This window comes from Phacochoerus africanus, chromosome 2 (genome assembly GCF_016906955.1).
Source record: "Phacochoerus africanus isolate WHEZ1 chromosome 2, ROS_Pafr_v1, whole genome shotgun sequence".
Lineage (NCBI taxonomy): Eukaryota > Metazoa > Chordata > Mammalia > Artiodactyla > Suidae > Phacochoerus > Phacochoerus africanus.
In genome coordinates this window covers 275,898,247-275,917,465 of record NC_062545.1, presented here as the reverse complement: position 1 = coordinate 275,917,465, position 19,219 = coordinate 275,898,247, and the positions used below count along the sequence as shown (strand labels likewise).

The 19,219-nt window shown below is 51.4% G+C and overlaps 1 protein-coding gene across 1 annotated transcript in view; it reads right to left on the bottom strand.

Annotated features, from left to right (window-relative positions):
* The window catches only part of CFAP77 (cilia and flagella associated protein 77), a 146,859-nt gene that overhangs the window by 57,386 nt on the left and 70,254 nt on the right, over nucleotides 1–19,219 (bottom strand). Inside the window, exons 2-3 of the mRNA XM_047768773.1 lie at nucleotides 3,405–3,504; nucleotides 2,651–2,879 (exon numbers count right to left, since the gene is read on the bottom strand). Coding sequence (XP_047624729.1) covers nucleotides 2,651–2,879; nucleotides 3,405–3,504 — 329 coding nt within the window. The remainder of the gene's footprint in view (nucleotides 1–2,650; nucleotides 2,880–3,404; nucleotides 3,505–19,219) is intronic.

The window sequence follows — 19,219 nt, the reverse complement described above, 5'->3', positions numbered from 1 at the left end:
AAAACGAAAAAACCCTATACTTTATTGAAGTATAGTTGATTTACAATGTGTTAGTTTCTGGTGTACAGGAAAGTGACTCAGTTATACATAGATATGTATGCATATTCTTTTTTTGTATTCTTTTCCATGATGGTTTATCACAGGATACTGACTTTAGTTCCCTGTGCTGTCCAGCAGACCTTGTGTACTAGGACCTGGTTATTTATCTCTTTTATATATAGTAGCGTATATCTGTTAATCCCAAATGCCTAATTTATCTCTCCTCCACCCCATAAATTCACTGGTAACCATAAATTCATTTTCTATGTCTGTGAGTCTGTTTCTGTTTTGTAAATAAGTTCAGTTGTATCCTATATTAAATTTCACATACACGTGATACCATATATTTGTCTTTCTCTTTCCGACTTACTTCACTTAGTATGATCAACTCTAGGTCCACCCATGTGGGTGCACATGGCATGATTTCATTCTTTTTATGGCTGAGTAGTATTCCATCATGTGTGTGTATATATAGCAATTATACATATCTCACACCTTCTTTATCCATTCGTCATTGGATGGATATTTAGGTGGCTACTGTAAATAACGCTGCTGTCTGTGAACACTGGGCTGCAGAGGGTTTTGATGATAATGAAATGAAACTGACGTAGAGACAGAAGAGACGCTGAGAATCTCAGAATCCCGGTTACTGCTATAACCTATTTATAGATGAGGAAGCAGAAGCCCTAGAGGGAAAGAGGGTTGCGAACAAAGGTGGGACTGAAAGCTGGGGTGGCTCCTGACCGGGGCTCCTCCTGGACACATGCTGTCTTTAAGACATTGGTGACCCGCATGGATGAGTCTAGTGATCTGGTACACGCCAGGGACTCTGTCCCTCGGCACTGGAGGTCTTGGAGAAGCTTGCCTTGTCTCGAGAGGCTGACTTGGGCATTATTTCAAAGGTGGGATAAGGAGTTCCCGTCGTGGTGCAGTGGTTATCGAATCCGACTAGGAACCATGAGGTTGTGGGTTTGGTCCCTGCACTTGCTCAGTGGGTTAATGATCCGGCGTTGCCGGGAGCTGTGGTGTAGATTGCAGACACGGCTCGGATCCCGCGTTGCTATGGCTCCGGCGTAGGCTGGTGGCTACAGCTCCAATTAGACCCCTAGCCTGGGAACCTCCATATGCCGTGGGAGCGGCACAAGAAATAGCAAAAAAAAAAAAAAAGTGGGATAAGAACAATGTATAGGAGTTCCCATCGTGGCTCAGTGGTTAACACATCTGACTAGGAACCATGACGTTGTGGGTTCGATCCCTGGCCTCACTCAGTGGGTTAAGGATCTGGCATTGCCATGAACTATGGTGTATGTTGCAGGTGTGGCTTGGATCTGTTGTTTCTGTGGCTCTGGCATAGGCCAGTGGCTACAGCTCCAATTAGACCCCTAGCCTGGCAACCTCCACATGCTGTGGGTGTGGCCCTAGAAAAGACAAAAAAAAAAAAATGATGTACAGATGACAATCCAGCCCAGCAGTGACTTTCCAATGGGCCTAGAGCACCACATTTCAGGTTTTGAGGACTGGTGAAGGTTCCTGTCTAGGCACAGTAGGTTTGGGGGCGTGAAAGAGGCTGGGGATAGATTGTCAATGGCCTTGCATGCAGGCAGAACAGGGCACTGCCACACAGGTGAGCCAAGGTATTGGCTTAGTCACAGGTGTTGCAGATGGGACTTGGGGCAGCTGGAGGCCCCAGGTCACTCACTGCTGGCAGAGAGCACTTCTCTTTATGTGTACAATGCAATGTACAAATATCAGTGATTTTTGTAATGTTCATGCCGTGACATAGTATGGGTTAGAAAACCCTGCTGTACAGGACATTTGTTGTTTTTGCCTGCTGTTGTGTTCTGTTCTCCTCCTTCTGGGTCGGAACCCCTATTTTTATGTCTTTCCCACCCTCAGTCCCTGTAGAGTATGGAGACTGATTCCAACCAATGAGGGGCAAGGGATCAAGCCTGGCCAATCAGAGCATCAGAATCCCATGGCCTCAGTGATTGATGCAGAGTCAGACATGTGACCCAGAACTGGCCAATCAGTATACTTTACAATTTTTACTCACTCCTGTGGTTGGCTCAGGGGTAGGCATGGTACTGAAATTGAACTATAGAATCTTAACCTCAAGACTTTTGTAATTCCCACACCCTTCCCCCTGGAGTCGCTAAAAGAATAGGGCATAAGAATGGAACTGCTTCTGGTGATTTTGCCATGTGAGAAAGAAGCTTGTCGTAGAACAAAGCCCAAACTGGGAAGCACAGCCAAGTCATGGAGAGCAGACCAAACACTGATGACACTGCTTGATTGCCTAGATCCAACTATGCCTGAAGCTCTACCTTTGGGCTTTTCAATCATGTGAGCCACAAAATTCCCCTTAAAAAAATCAAAGTACTTTGAGTCAAGAGACCTGATTACCTGCAACCACGTTTCAGAGTTGGGACGTGGGTCACGTGTCTGCCTCTGAATCAATCACAGTGCTTGTGGTTTGTGAAATACGCTGATCGGCGAGGCTTGGATCACTTGCTCCTCCCTGGAGTCCAGAATCATGCTCCTCATTATTCCCTAATTCAGTCGCCGCGAGCAGCCCCCAAACCCCGTGGTCCTTGGGTGCCAGCCCTCTTACCGTGCCCGGATCCCGAACGTCATATTTGGAGGGAGAGAGGGTGGTTCTCTCTTGAGGCGCCGGTCATCCTGGTCACTGACGCGGATGTCTTTGAGCTGATGGTAGTTGAAATTCTCCCGGGCAGTTACCAAGCCAGCTTTCACCGCTCCTCGGTTCATGACGATATAATTCCGGGTCAGCTCATGGGGGCAGGTGGGCTGCTGTTTAAACACATTCCAGTGTCCAATGGCTGAGGGCAGGGAGAGGAAGCCAGGGTGTGGCCATCAGTCCGAGAAGGAAAGCAATCCATGGCATCTGACTGACAAGGAACTGGGGCACGAATCCTCCTCATTAACGTGATACCTGCTGTGTGACAGCCCTGCTTGGTTCCCCTGGAAAGGGACGGTCAGGATTCCCAGAGATTTCAGAGGACACCTCAGCCTCCTTCACGGAGCTGTGTGTGTCTGGCCTTGACCTCTTTTGGGTGATCAGAGGGTTAGTCCTGAGCTTGTCTACACTCGCAGCTCAAGGGGTGCAGAGCACAGCCTCCTGCCTGGGGACAAGGTTGCACATGGTCTGGGGCCCTTGCTATTCCCCTGACTCCTTAGACCTGGACCCACGTGGGCATCACCCTCTCAGCAAAGCCCGGACTGTGGTTTCTCCCGGGATCACGCTGCGGGGCCGCCCCTTGACTCTTTTCTGAGAGCACGGCCAGCTGCCAAGTGGCCTAGGTAGGCAGCTGGAGTCGCTTAGGCTCCAAGGCACGGTTGCTCACCTTCAGGGACCCCTCCGTCCAGCCCCTGGATGTAGAGTCCATAATTAAAATTAATTCCAGGTAGACTGGAGCTTCTTTCCCGAGGCTTCCCAAGTTCAGCCTGTTGGGGGAAGGGCAGAGTGCAAAGGTGAGGAACAGACTCTCAAACCAAGGCTACTACACTAGAGTCAGGGGTGGGAGCCCTTGGGTGCTTGCATTGCCGCAGAGCGTGGATGGCAGAACCCTCCCGGAGATGCGTGCTAATGGCGATTGGGTGTTGAGACACCCCTTGGGGAAGCCCACCTGCCTGCTGGGCTCCTGCTCAGGGCGAGTGAGGAGAGCAGGGTTGGGAGGACCCACCTGGCTGGGGGTGGGCAGGACCCAGGCCTCGAAGGAGGAGGCGAATCAGAGAGAGAAGAACTGTTACAGTTTCTGCACTGAGCCCCTGGGTTGGGGTCCCGCCCAGATCTGCCTGCCCAGTGCTGGAAATGAGGCACCACACAGGTGGACGTTAAGACCTAGTTCAGGGGTTCCTGTAGTGGCTCAGCGGTAATGAACCCGACTAGTCACCATGAGGATTCGTGAGGCTCCAGTCCAGTGTTGCTGTGGCTGTGGCATAGGCTGGACCTGCAGCTCTGATACCTGCTAGAGTGATACCAGCCAGGTTTGTGGGCTCCCTGGCCTGTGGACCGTGAACCTTACAGGGCGGGGGCAGGGGGTGCAGCTGCTTCTCCCAATCCCATGGGCCCCTGGCAGTGAGCTCCCGCTGGCCTCACCCAAGGCTGTTCAGAGGATCTGGTGGCTCCAGCCTCAACCTTTCTCCTTTTCCCACCAATCTCTGTCCCCATTTCTCTGGCTCTCAGAGACCCGGGCACATAGAGGTGGGTGATCTGGGACCATCTGGATGGCTCCTGGCTGTCTTTGGAATAAACCCCTCCCCCTGGCCGGCAGTCCAGGCTCTGCACCCCCAGCCCCTCCCACCTCTGCAGCTTGGCCTCCCAGACTCCCTCACAGGGTCCTGAGATTTAAACATGATAAACCCCTCACCACCCCTGAAGGGTCTGTAGGCATTCCAGCCTCTTTTGCTCCTGGCCTGCCCTCCCCTTTCTGGTTCTTATTCTTCAGGCTCTCTGGACCCCTTTGGGCTCACAGTGGCCTCTTGCTCCTCTGGCTCTGGTAACTCTTACTGTCTGTTCTGTTCATTTAGGGGTTAGAGCTTATGTGACCTTCTCAATTTCCAGGAATGCCACGCCCAGCCACATCGCCTGGATTATAAATTAACACAGCCAGAACCATGGCTTCTATTGCCTCCTTTTTCCTAGTGGCACATAACAAGTGCTCAATAAATGCCTGAAATGAAAAACCTCTTCCTCTGGGACGCCCTCCCGGGTTGCTCTCAGCAGAGACAAGCATCCTAGTATTTGGCACCATAGCACCTTGAGTGCCACCTTTGGTGCCTTTTTAGAATTACACAGTAGAGGGGTTCCCTGTGTGGCTCAGCAGGTTAGGGATCCTGCATTGCCTCTGCAGCAGCTCGGGTCCCTGAGAAGGCACCGTTGTTCGATACTTAGCCCTGCACAGTGGGTTAAGGATCCAGCGTTGCTACAGCTCTGGCACAGGTTGCAGCTGTGGCTCAGATTCAGTCCCTGGCCAGGGAATTTCCATATGCTATGGATGTGACCAGAAACCACAACCCAAACTAAAACAAAAATAATAAAACCCCACTACGGATTGGGAGGAGACAATGACACGATAGAACTTGCTTCCGCATATGGATGGGCAGTGACAAAACAGGGAACAGGCCAGTCACAAAGGACCGCGTGTTGTATGATTGCATTTACATGAAATGTTCCAAAGAGGCAAATCCACAGAATCCGACAGTGGATTACTGGTCGCCCACGGCTGAGATGCCGAGGGAGTGGAATGATTGAGGGGTGAAGAAAACGTTCTAAAATTGATTGTGGTGTTGTTTTCACAACCCTGCGCATTTGCTGAAAGCACTGGATGGGACAGGTTAAATGGGCGAATTGTATGCTGCGTGAATTATATCTCAGTAAAGCCATTAAAGATTACAAAGTAGTGTAATTAAGTCATTAAGGGCGTGATAATCAGTTTCATGTCCGCCTCCTTCGGGAGCCGGTGCCTTCAGTCTGTTTCTCTCCCTTCCTTCCTTCTTTTCTTCCTTTCTTTTAAGGATGATTATTTTTAAAATAGACTTTATTTATTATTTACTTTTCATTTTAAAATTTCGTCATAGACTTTATTTTTCAGAGCGGTTTTCGGTCCGTGGCCAAATTGAGCAGAAAGTACAGCGATTCCCCATATGCCCCATAAAGAGTCTTTATCCTCACCCCTCTTTTTCTTTTTTTTAAAAGTCCTTTATTTTATTTTTTTTAATTTATTTTTTTCTTTTTCAGCCATCCCCTCAGCATATGGAAGTTCCTGGGCCAGGAGTCGAATCCAAGCTGGAGCTGCGACCCTACGCCACAGCTGCAGCACCACTGCATCCAGCACCTCTACGGAGACAAGCTGGATCATTAACTGTGCCACAGAGGGAGCTCCCACCCCTCTTTCTCAAGAGATCAGTATAGAACAGATGCTCGTAAAGAGAGACTGAATGAATGAAGGAAGGAAGGAAGGAACTGCCGCTTAGAGACTCTCAGTTCTTTGCTATATGCTGCCTCATCATTTTTCTCCCTCTTTTTTTTCTTCCCAAGTCCCAGACCCTGAACTTCCTTGAGAGTTGGGAGGGTTTTTTTCTTTTCTTTTCTTTTTTCCTCCACAACTGCAACATGCAGAAGTTCAAGGGCCCCGGATCAAACCCATGGCAGGGACCCAAGCCACAGCAGTTGCAATGCTAGATCCTTAACCCTCCAGGCCACCAGGGAACTCCTGAGAGCTAGGAATTCCAGGTGGGAGCCTCTGCTGGGTGGTTTGTTTTGAATTCCTTCCACATGATTCACTCTGAGCTGCAGACAAAGCTCTGGCTTCTCATTTGTTTATGAAAATGATGTGGCCTCTCAGGTGACTGCAAGGGAAGTTAATTAAAATGTGCCTTCTCTGGGAGACACCCTGCCTCCCTCCAGGCAGGTGCAGGTGGGCGGACTTCCAGCTGGCAGAGGAACGACAGAGAGACCCAGTGGCTGCTACTGGGTGGAGGGGGGAATGGTGGGGATGGAGGTGGAGAAGCGGGTGAGTGCCTCCGTCTGGTGAGGGTTGCTGGGAATCAACAACTGCTCTAAACCCTGAAAAGCCTCAGGCTGCAAAAACCATCCCAGCAGGAGAGTCACTCATTCTTTCATTGTACAAATATTTACTTTGTACCTCCTCTGCACCAAGTTCTGTGCCAGAACAAAGCAGACACATACCCCTCTGTCCTTATGTCTTGCTAAAAGGAACAGGTAATGACAGCCAAGGACACTGGAGGATTTGATAGGGGAGCACCAATTGCCTCTAGCTCTCAAAATGTGTGAGTCTATAGAGTGAGAGAAGGTATTTGCAATACATACATCTGACAAAGGGCTGTCATTCATCATATATAAAGAGCTGTTACAAAGCAATAAGAAAAAAGCAGATGATCCTATGGAAAGATGAGCAAAAGACTTGGATAGGTACTTTGTTAAGAGGATGTCCAAGTAGCCCAAGATCCACATGTCAAGGTGCTCAACCTCGGAGAAATGCAAAATTAAAACTCAGGGCTATTGGTAAAGTTACTGGAACACTTGTGTACTTGGTGGGAGTGTAAATTTGTACAACCTCGGTGGAAAACTGCTTAGCAGTATCTAGTACAGCTGAACACACACCTGCGAATAACCCAGTGATTCCCTCCTGGACACCCAATGGAGATGAGTGCCCGTGTCCACCCAAAGAGGTGTCTGAGAGAGCTCATAGCAGCTCCATTTGTGCTAGCCAAGCACTGGGAACAACCCGAACGGCCATCCCAGAAGGATGAAAAGGTGATGCCATATCCATTCATTCCGTAGACTATTCTACAGCAGTGCTTCTCAACGAGGAGCGATTCTGCCCTTGAGCCGAGTCTGTGACCTACACCACAGCTCAAGGCAATGCTGGATCCTTGACCCACTGAGTGAGGCCAGGGATCGAACCTGCGTCCTCATGGATACTAGTCGAGTTCGTTTCCGCTGCATCACAGCGGGGACTCTGATGTTGGTTTTCTTATCTTCTCTGACTTTTCCAGACTGGAGTACTGCCCAGTGGAATGAAGCAGAAGCCCTCCCATTCCCCACCCCCAAATTCGGCTGAGAAGCAGACTCAGCCTTCTGCCCTGGCCACTGGACCTCCTTTCCTCTGGGCCAGTCTGACCAAAGGCTCAGAGAGGGCCACTTGCAGGAAACCCCAAGGATCCCCGGGGCCTGTTTCCTCTCGGCTTGAGAAACCTGCTCCAGTGGCGGGAGGGCTCCTGACCTTGACCTTGCCCTCCATCCTGCTTGTCCCAGGACTCAGTTACCCCTGTGCTTGGCATTCCACCCTTGGCAATTTAGTCCTTTAGGTTTTGGTTGTGTGTCTCAGTGTCCCCGCTTCAGTGTCCTCGAGGGGCAGCATATTCACCCATTGCCAGCCGCTCAATGAGATGGACTAACTGTCCCTACCCCAGATGCCAACACCACTCACCACAGCAACACCATAATCATGGCAACTGAGGGCTGGGCTCCGCCACCCTCCGACCACTGATGCTTAAAGCAGTCCTAAAAACCATACAGGCTTCTACAGGCTTTTGATGGGAAAGGGAAGCCCAGACAGCTGTAGGGACCCGTTTGCCCAAAATCTCACAGCTAAGGAATGGCCAAGGCTAGAGCTGAACCCACATCTGACTCAACGCAGTCTTTGCTGCCCCTTGGCATTGAGTGTCAACTCCCAGGGACTGTCCATCATCTTTTCCTGGGCCCGGGTCTTAGCTCTGCAGGCTGCACTTTGCTCAGGCAGAGCAGGTGCATCTGCCTGGTTTGCATGGCGCCCTCCACACCCAGAGGGTACATAAGTAGCCTTCTGCTCCAGAGAGCCCCAGGAACTGGCCAATATTTGACGTGTACACTGGGGTTTACGGGAAAAGCCGTTGTTTCATTGCAGGCCCGAAGTGACCTGAACATGGGATAGCTTAGTCATACCTGGGTCAGGGCTGGAAAGGAAAGAAGATACAGATTTTGTCTTTTTTGTGTGTGGCTGAACCCGAGGCACATGGAAACTCCTGGGCCAGGGGTTGAATCTGAGCCCAGATCCTTTAATCCTCTGCACCAGACTGGGAATTAAACCTCCCCACCCCAGAAACCAGCCACTGCAGTTGGATTCATAACCCACTGCACCACAGCGGGAACCCCTAAGACACAGATTTTGGATTGGCATTTGGGGAAGAGCCGGCTGGAGGAAGGTTCCAGGGAGAACAGGGGTGCTGGGGGTTCTCTAAGGAGCTCCCTGGAAGCAAGAGAGAGGATCCAGCCAGAGGCAGGAGGGCCTGGAACTGGCCTCCTTCCCCGGCTTGTCCAGAGGGGCCCTTCTAGAAGCCTCTACAGAGGAAAGCTGCCTGATGGAGGGATCTGCAGGTCTCTGGGCCCCTCAGGGGACCAGCTAAGGACTGACAAACAGGTGCTCAGAGAATTCCTGACCCTGAACTTCTAGGTGCAGGTAAACTGGTTGTCATAGACATGTGGGATCATCTGCCACTGAAGCACAGGGAAAAAGGAGGACCGACAGTACTGCCACCTGCTTTGTCATGACAACCCCACTCCAACCACCCAAGTCCCCAAGCAGCCCCCCTCTCCAGCCCAGCATAGGAAGAGAGATGCTCTCAGCTGGAATGTCCAAAGGTCCTGGGGCAGACGGCATGGTTGTCGGACCATGTAAAGGCTGAGCAAACTCTCCCCACAGTGCGATCCCCAAGAAGTGCCTTGTTCTCTTCACTACAGACGTAGAGAGGGAGCCCCCTGACGGCTTAGCAGGCTGAGGATCCAGCACTGTCACTGCTGTGGGGTGGGTTCGATCCCTGGCCCAGGAACTTCTGCATGCCATGGATGTGGCTAAAACAGAAGTAAGGAAAGAAACAAGGAGTTCCTGCTGTGGTGCAGCATGTTAAGGACCTGGCTGAGGCTCAGATTCAATCTATGGCCCTCTTGGGGAGGGGAGGGGGAGTCAGATGGACTGGGAATTGGGTTCAGAGACACAAACTATTGCCTTTGGAGTAGATAAGCAATGAGATCCTGCTGTGTAGCACTGGGAACTGTATCTAGTCACGTATGATGGAGCATGATGGAGGATAATGTGAGAAAAAGCGTGTGTATATGTATGTGTGACTGGGTCACCTTGCTGTACAGTAGAAAATTGACACAACACTGTAAACCGGCTATAATGGAAAAAATAAAAATCATTAAAAAAATCTATGGCCCTGGAACTTCCATATGCTTCGGGTGTGGCTGAAAAAAGAAGGAAGGAAGAAAGAAAGATGGAAAGGAAGGAAGGAAGGAAGGAAGGAAGGGAATGAACATTTATTGAGCACCTCCGACATGCAAGGCCCCTCCCAATAACACAATAAGACAGGCCACGTTGCCACCACAGGACAGAAGGGGAAATTGAGGCCCAGAAAGAGATAGGACAAGGGACCCCTTTCGGCCTCTAAATGCAAGCCCTCCTTCCAGTTCTCTCTCTCTCTCTCTCTTTTTTTTTAGGGTCACATCTGTGGCATATGGAAATTCCCAGGCTAGAGGTCGAATTGGAGCTGCAGCTACCAGCCTACCCTGCAGCCACAGCCATGCCAGATCCAAGCTGCCTCTGTGATCTATGCTGCAGCTGGGGGCAACGCCGGGTCCTCAACCCACTGAGTAAGGCCAGGGATCGATACCGCATCCTCATGGATACTAGTCAGGTTCCTAACCCGCTGAGCCACCACGGGAACGCCCATATGTCTCATCTCTTGTGGGTGAATTCTAAGATATTTCATGCGAGACCCTCAAAGTCTTTTAAGGGGCACACCTGAGCTTTGCACAACAGAGACTTGTGAAATATTGGAAGCTGTTCAAGTCTGGTCTCCTAGCCGGAATCCCTTGTCATCGAGGTGTTAGAATCAAGAGGCAAATGTGGGAGAAAAATCCCAGCTCCGAGTCTGGCCACCCCGCCCTGCTCAGCTGCTTTCAAACTGTGCCTTTTTCTGAGTTTCCTCTGTCGCAAAGTGGCTTGGCTGGAATACAGCTCTGGGTGACAGCTGTCCCCATCAGCAGACAGCTTCATTAAAGCTCATTAAGATGTCATCCCTCGATGCCTTATTTCCCATCTCTCAGCTCTAATTAAAACCATCTCTCTCCCCATCCCAGGGGGTCCTCGGATTCTCTGGGGTCCTTCTGTACGGCAGCTCCCTCTCCTTCCCATCGTGAAGGACCAGGTCCTGGAAACCGCACTGGGAACCTGTCCGGGCAGGTGGCCCCAGGCCCGGAAGCCCCCTTGGAGCAGCCAGTTGACAGCAACAGGACCAGTGAGGCTTTTCGGGGGCAAGTACCGGCGGCATTTCTGGAAGGCTGCTGCCTTGCTCTGAAGTCACCTGAGACCCGGGAAGGAAAGCCCCTGAGACAACTTCAAAACAAGTGACCTGTGGTCTCTGCTGTGGCGCTGTGGGGTAATGACCCAGCTTGTCTCTGTGGAGGCACCAGTTCGATCCCTAGCCAGGCGCATTGGGTTAAGGATTTGGCCTTGCCAAAGCTGTGGTGCAGGTCACAGCTCTGGCTCAGATTTGATCCCTGGCCTGGGAACTTACATATGCTTTGGGTGTGGCGGAAAAAAGACAAAAGAAAAAGAAATGACTCAGCCTTGCACCTCCAGTCTAGCCATTTCCCTTTTCAGATCCTTGGTAAAAATCTTGGCGCTCCCGTCGTGGTGCAGCGGAAACGAATCCGACTAGGAATCGTAAAGTTTCGGGGTTCGATCCCTGGCCTTGTTCAGTGGGTTAAGGATCTGGCGTTGCTGTGGCTGTGGTGTAGGCTGGCAGCTGTAGCTCCGATGTGACCCCTAGCCTGGGAACCTCCATATGCCGTGGGTGCGGCCCTAAAAAGCCAAAAAAAAAAAAAAAATCCTTTGTAAAAATCTTAACAAGCCCCGTTTCCCACCAAAGAGGCAGAAATGGGTGAAATCAACTGGCTTTGCTTTTTGGATGGTCTGAACCGGATCTCACCCTGGACACCCAGGCTGGTGGTCATTGCCAACACGGGTTTGCCATCTGGGAGCCCTGTGCCTGGGTTCAAGACGAGTCTTAGACATCCATCCATCAGGCTAAGCTGCGTCGAGGAGTCACTCCCACCTTCTGGCAGCCACGGGGGAGGGTAGCTCATTAACCCTCCAGTCCAGCGCCTGAACCACACAACTGTTTGTCTGACAGTTGAAACGCCTCCACACACTTCCCCGTATCCTATTAAAGCGCAGTTCCGTGAAAGCCCACAGTTATTGCCTGGCAGTTATTAAATAAATATCTGTATCCGGCTCTGCCCACACACGCACACACATCCACACACATGCCGTCCTGCTCACGGAGGGGGGGAGTTCATTATTGTAAAACAACTTAAGATCCTCGAATGAAAAGCACAATATAAATGCAAATTGTGAGCATGATTAGCATAGAGGATATTTATTTATTTCCATAATGAGAACCTCAGATAAACAATCATGTGAAATAAGGTGCATTATGCATCAAAGGTTCCAGCGGCGTCTTAGAAGCCAGCTTCTTTGAACCGTGTGGCAGTTGAACATTGCGTAATGATACTAAAAAGCCGCCCACCAAAAGACCACATCCATATATGATCAAAGGCATATAAAATAACGTTAAGTGGGGAAAAAAAAAAAGCAGGATTCAGCATTGTTACATAGGCTATAGTTACGGCTATGTTAAAAAAAAAAAAAATGCATTGAAAAAAATACTGGAAGGAAGCACAGCCCAAGTATGGTATGTTGCTAGCGACGGGCCTTGGGTGGGGAGGGTGGTGGAGATTGCGATTTTACCTTGATCATTTAAAAAGGCAGAGTTAAAGCGAAATTTTCTATTTTCTATACACCTGCTAAGGGTCGAAGTTAAGACTCTTCACTGTCAACATAACTCTGCAGAGTTCGTCGCGGCGGCTGAGCCGGCCGCCCCTGGGTCGGGTCCGATAAGGGAAACTCACACGTTAAAGTCACAGAGCTGAGTCCTGGCTCTGCCCCTTCCTGTGTGCCCTTGGGCAAGCCACTTGATTTCTCAGGTCCCCTCCCCTCACCCGTAAAACCTCCCCAGGCCGTGGAGTTGAGCCCGTACCCGGTGGCCTCTGTCACTGCTGTCGTTAGCATTACTAGAGTGGCAGTCCAGCCCAGGCCAAGGGAAAATCGGGGCAGTATGGACACCTCTCCAGGCCCCAGTGTGCCTGCCCGGTCACCACCCCCACCCCCGGGGTCCCTGCCTGGTCCCTCCGCCCTCCCTGGGGCAGCCCCAGCTCCCTTCTCGCTGCCAGGACCGTTCCTACAGCTGATGGATGGCCCTTGCCGTGTGAGGCGTCACGGCGACAGGGCCCCGGCGGTCCCCCCCCGCCCCCCCGACAGCTTGAAACCAGGTCCTTCATTTGCATTTACATGATCTCGCTGTGCAGCTTATGAGATCGAGAGATTTATTTGCTACTTAGCTTGATGTTTGATTACATTCGGAGAAGGCAGCGAGCAGCAAAGTGCGTGGATGCTTCGCGCTGCGCCCGCGGCCTCGGGGGGCCAGTAACTCAAAGGCAGGTTTAGGTGGGTGAGGAGGAAACGCACAGCGTTTGGAAAAAGGCAAACACAAGAGGCTGGAAGGAACAAACACCATGATTTGGATTTTTTTTTTTTTTAAAGCAGTGAAAACTGGCGAGATATCATCTGAGATTATGAACAGACCCAGGCCATGCTCACGAGGCAGCTCATTGTCCCAGTGAAGAAACTCTAGAAACTTCCTCCTGGGCCAAAGCAGAAGCTCTTAAAAGAAATGGTACCCCTGCCATTGGGAGGGTGGCGAGGGTGGAGTCCTGCTTCCAGGCGTGGTCCTTGAATCAGGACCTCCGGGTTAACACTAGCTGTCAGACACACCCATGGGGTCGGGACACACTCAGTTTATCTTCCCCGCCAATTCCTGATCTGTAAAGTAGGGGGAACTATACCCAGTCTTAGGCCTTTGGCTACGATGAGTGAAAGAGATGGTGACAGCGTGGAGCACGGCAGACACAGAGCAGGTGCCCAGTAAATGCAGCTGCCATGGGCACGACGGGCCATTTTCTGAAGACACCGGGGAAAAGACACAACACCCTGAAGGAGAGAAATCGCCAGGCGTAGGGCTTTGCCATGGGGTTTTTGCTGGTTATCCTCTGTGCGGGGGTTAATCCCAGCCCCCGGCAGGCCAGCTCTGGAGGTGCGTACCTGGAGCCTGCTTGAGCAAGTCAGGCTCCTTTTCCTAACCGTCTGGGCCAGGCGTAATTAGGGACAGAGATTCGTGGCTGCCAGCCTACACCCCGTCACGTTCCAGATCCAAACGGCAATCACTTGGCCAGTTCCTGGGACATTCCAGTCCGGTGCTGGCTTCTCAGCTCTGCTGTGACCTTGAGCAATTTGCTGGACCTCTGAGCCTCAATTTCCTTACCTACAAAATAGGTATAAGGGGAGTACCCAGAGGGTAGGGTTGCTGGAACGTTTCATTTCAGGGTTGCTGGGCAGCTCTTAGAGGGCCTGGAAAGTTTTTAGTAAGAAGCAGACATCCTAGCCTGTGGCCACCATCAGCCTCTCTTTTGAGTGGACTTTTGGTGCCTTTGTCTCCATTCCATGAACAGAGAATTGGCTAGAAAATTAATATGTCCATTGATGGGTCCTCCAAAAATCAGGTGTAGAATTGCCCTGTGAGCCAGCCATTCCACTCCAGGATAGAGACCCAAAGGAACCGAAAACTGATGTTCAAACGAGCAGTTGTAGAAGCCGGTTCAAAGCAGCATTATTCACAAGAGCCAAAAGATGGAAACCATTCAAATGTCCGTCAAGTGACGAAAGGAAAAAGTGCGAGCTGTCCGTATGCAGGAGAATATGAGCCATAAAGAGGAACAAAGGGGATGTGTGTACGTGGAGCCTGCTTGAGCAAGCCAGGGAGTTCCTGCGGTGGCGCAGCGGAAACGCATCCGACTAGGAACCACGAGGTTTCGGGTTCCTTGGCCTTGCTCCATGGGTTGAGGACCTGGCGTTGCTGTGAGCTGTGGTGTAGGTCGCAGACGCAGCTTGGATCCAGGCCGGGGACTACAGCTCCTATTTGACCCCTAGCCTGGGAACCTCTAAAAGGACAAAAATAAATAAATAAATAAATAAATAAATAAATAAATAAATAAAGAGGAAAGAAGTCATATGTGCATGACCCTTGAAAACATGCTAAGGGAGAGAAGTCAGATGACAAAACCACATATTGTATGATTTGATTTATGTGAAACATCCAGAAGAGGTAAATCCATAGAAACAGAAAGCAGAAAGGTGGCTGGAGAGGGAGAATGGCAGTCATTGCCTGGTGGCCAAGAGTTTCTTTTTAGGGCCATGAGCATGTTTGGAACTAGCAGAGGTGGTGATCATATGGCATCTTATAAAGGTGCTAATTGCTACCAAATCGGTTCTTTAAAACTGGCTGATACCTTGGAGTTCCCTTTGGGGCTCAGTGGAAAACGAACCCAATTAGGATCCATGAGGATGCAGGTTCGATCCCTGGCCTCGCTCAGTGGGTTAAGGATCCGGTATTGCTGTGAGCTGCAGTGTAGGTTGCCGATGCAGCTTGGATCCCATGTTGCTGTGGCTGTGGTGTAGGCCGGCGGCTACAGCTTCAATTCGACCCCTAGCCTGGGGACCTCCATATGTCGAGGGTACGGCCCTAAAAAGACAAGAAAAAAAAAAAAGGCTAGTGATTTTGTGTACATTTTGCTTCCATAAAAAGAAAAATTGGTGTTCCCACTGTGGTGCAGTGGGATTGGGCATCTTGGGAGCATTGGGGCACAGGTTCGATCCCTGGCCTGGCACGGTGGGTTGGGAATCTGGTGTTGCCGCAGCTGCAGCTTGGGTTGAGACAGCAGCTCGGATCTGATCCCTGGCCTGGGAGCTCCATATGCTGCAGGGTGGCCAAAAAATGAAAAAGAAAAATGAAGACAACTGCAGGAAGGCTATGCCATGCCTTCATCTGGGCAATTTAGGAAATTTCCCTCGCTTGGGGATGGGGTCGGCGGGGGGGGGGGGGAGACCTGCAAATGAAGCGGCTGCTGTGGGACCACGTGGCTGGAAAACATGGCTCAGCCTCAAGGAAGTGAGATGGGGTGGGCGGAGGTGGATGGGGGCTGGTGGACAGTTTCCCACCCGGATCGTGTGGCTCTGTCGGTCCATCCAGCGGGTGCTGGTACAGCCACGTCTGTTAGAGGCGTCTTAGAGCTTCACGAATATGTGTTGGGAGGCAAGCCTGAGGACCGCAAAGCTGGATGGCCTCCATTTCACATCCTGCCTCTCCTCTGCGAGGTTCAGCATCCCTTTCGGAAACCACCGCTGTGGGGAGTAGGGGAAAAGGAGCCCTGGACGGCCGTCCGGAGACACCGGTGTTCCTGCTGCCTTCTCCCCGCCTTCCTGTCCCCAGGACCCTGGAAGAGGTCAAAGAGGAGCCCAGGGGACCTCAGTGGACCAAAAGAGAGGCTCCTTGAGCACAAAGCCCACATCCTGAGCTGGCCAGGTGGCTGCTGGGAGACGTGCTTTTATTCTTTTTCTTCTTTTTTTGGCCACGCCCATGGCATGCAGAAGTTCCCGGGCCAGAGATCAAACCGATGCCGCAGCCGTGATAACACCGAATCCTCAACCACTAGGCCACCAGGGAACTCTGAGACATGCTTTATTTATGGGAGTCTCCATGTTAGACTTCTTTGGAAGAAACGGTTCTATGGTTTTAAGAAAAATATGAGCATCCCTCAACAAGGCCAGCTCAGAGGGCTTCTCTCCTTCACCTGGTGTAGACACACAGGATTGGAATCCAGATTCTGAGCCTCTTTGAGTCTCGGTTCTCATCATTCGTGAAACAGAGAGATAACTGTCCCCACTGCAGGGGGTAATGACGAGGTTTGGACAAGGCAATGGGGGCATGTGGCAGGTGTGCGCCAGCTGGGAAGGGCTCCCCCTTCCCCCCCTTCCCCCGCGTGCCCCTGGTTTAGTAAAGGAAGAAACACCGCTGTGTCTACTTTGATGTGGCCCCAGCAAGGGAAGAGGTGAGTTTCCTGACTCTGGAGGCGTAACAGAACCAGAGGTCCCCTCCATCGAGGTGGGACTGATGGCAGAAGAAGTAAATGGCATATTGGTGTGGTCATGTGGTCAGGTGCGCTGCCCAGGGTCTAAGCCGGTGGGCCATAGAAGGATCGGATTTGGGAAAGAGGCTCCCTACCAAAAGGAAAAAAAAAAAAAAAGGGAAGAAAGCCAAAGAAAAAGCAGAGAATGATCTATGTACTTTTCAAAACTTAAAACAGAAATCAAAGGAAAATGGAACTGTTTTAAGTTTTGACAGCTGCAGGGATCATTCTGTTTGGGTACTCTATTTATGTTTTCATTTTCTTTATAGATTCATTGAAAATCGCATCATGTAATAGGGAAGAAAAATGTTCAGTGTTTTTTTCTCCCCCCCGATAAACCCTTGTTCCTTTCCGAGAACAGATGAAAACGCCAGCTCCAGTGACTTTTGTTTTGATGTATATTTCATAATGTCTCATTGATTGTAAGTTTTATTTCCATGTCAATAAAAAACTGGTATTGTAATAAGTGAGAAGGAATTTAACACAAAATGGCAGCTGACCTGTTAGCATAGCAGAGGGGGTGGCTCCAAAACAAAGACTGTTAATAAGGATGGCTATTGATTCCAGCACAAAGCTGGCGGCTGGCAGACGGGGTCCTACACGTCCCTCTCTTTGCCGCATTGGGGTTATTTTGTGGTGGGTTCTGGGTTGCCGCTTTACAGTAAAGGTGGGGCCAGGCCTTAAGCAACGCTTCTTTTATGCAGTAGAGGCAGCGGTGGCCACAGCCAGGCACAGTGCATCATGCTTGGTGCCTGGAAGCTTTCAGATATGGATAATAATGTTGTTCCCTGGTGGGGGTGGGGGAGGAAAGACACGACCACTGGAGGCAGCAGCCAGAGCTTTGGGAGTTCCCACTGTGGCTCAAGGGGTTACCAGCCTGACTAGTATCCATGAGGATGCAGGTTTAGTCCCTGGCCTCCATCAGTGAGTTAACGATCCGGCGTCGCTGTGGCTGTGGCGTGGGCTCCCACTGCAGATCTGATTCAACCCCTAGCCTGGGAACTTCCATATGCTGCATGTGCGGACGTAAAGCAAAACGTTTGTTGGTGACGCTTGGACAGAGGTATCCTAGAGGGAAGGCGGGCGGGGGTGGGGGTTTATGGGCCTGGGGCCACCATCCAGAAGAGGAGGAGGGAAAGGGATCTCCGGGGAGGTGGGGGTCAAAGGGGGCTCAGGGCTCCAGACAATTTCTCAGAGCAGGGCAGAGAGTCTCTGGGTCCAAGATCTCAGGGGGCAGCAGGGGCTTGGGGGGTCTTCTGACCACAGGCTGTCTCTTATCCGTGGCCAGAGGCTGGTGGAGGGTTAATGGGTATGCAAAACAGGCAGGGCCCAGTTGGCTAAAAATCTTCCTGTTTGGCCTCGCCTCTCCAGGAAGTTGAGCTAAGAAGGCAAAAAGTGGAAAAGGCAGGCCGTGTCCCGCTGTGACCCCACAGGAAGGTAGAAGTTTCTGGACTCAGCGGGAGCAGCAGAACGGGCACTTCCCTGCCTTGAGACTCCGGCAGGAGGACAGGAACCAGGAGGGGTGGGCAAATTGGAAGCTCAAGGGGAGGACCAAGCCAGGAGGGCAGCCTGGAGGAGGCTCCCTCTCCCCTTCTCTGACCTCAGTGCTCCCATCTGTAAAACGAGGGAGCAGAGCTTGCTGACCTCTGGGCCTCCGGCTCTGCTGTCCTCTTGCTGGAGCATGTCTAAACCCACGTCACCTGGACCCATGTCAGCAGGTCTTTTGATCGGGAAAGCAGAGCAGCACAGTAGGAAAGTTTTAGGGTTTCGGCTGGTCTGATCTGGGCACCAGTGTCAACTCCCCCATTTGTCAGCTCATCGCTCAACACCACCCGATGCATAGGCCTGGTGTAAGGAGAAAATACGCAGTGTCCCTTGCATGATAGGCGTCACTACATACCTGCAGTGGGATTGAGTGGCGACTGTTTATTTTATTTTTTATTTTTTATTTTTTTGTCTTTTTGCTATTTCTTTGGGCCGCTCCCGCGGCACATGGAGGTTCCCAGGCTAGGGGTCGAATCGGAGCTGTAGCCGCCGGCCTACGCCAGAGCCACAGCAATGTGGGATCCAAGCTGCATCTGCAACCTACACTGCAGCTCACAGCAACGCCGGATCGTTAACCCACTGAGCAAGGGCAGGGACCGAACCCGCAACCTCATGGTTCCTAGTCGGATTCGTTAACCACTGCGCCACGACGGGAACTCCGCGACTGTTTAGAGAGCTGATGCTACCTGTCCCACTTCCGTCAGCAGCATCTGAGCCCAGTGACCAGCTCACACTCCCCTGCCCTCAACCAGAAGGACCAACGCCAAACCCACCGGGCTGCCCTGGACTGGCACTCCACCCACGGCCTCTTCCGCACACTCTGCCAGCCACTTTGAGGCCCCTCCCTGGGTTTGTAGGGAGTGCTCCAGATGTTGAGTTGCACCAAGGACAATGGGTGGAAAGGGTTTGGAGAATGGGACGACTGAGATTTTGGATCAGCCGAACCAAGCCCCGAACACCAAGGCCCTC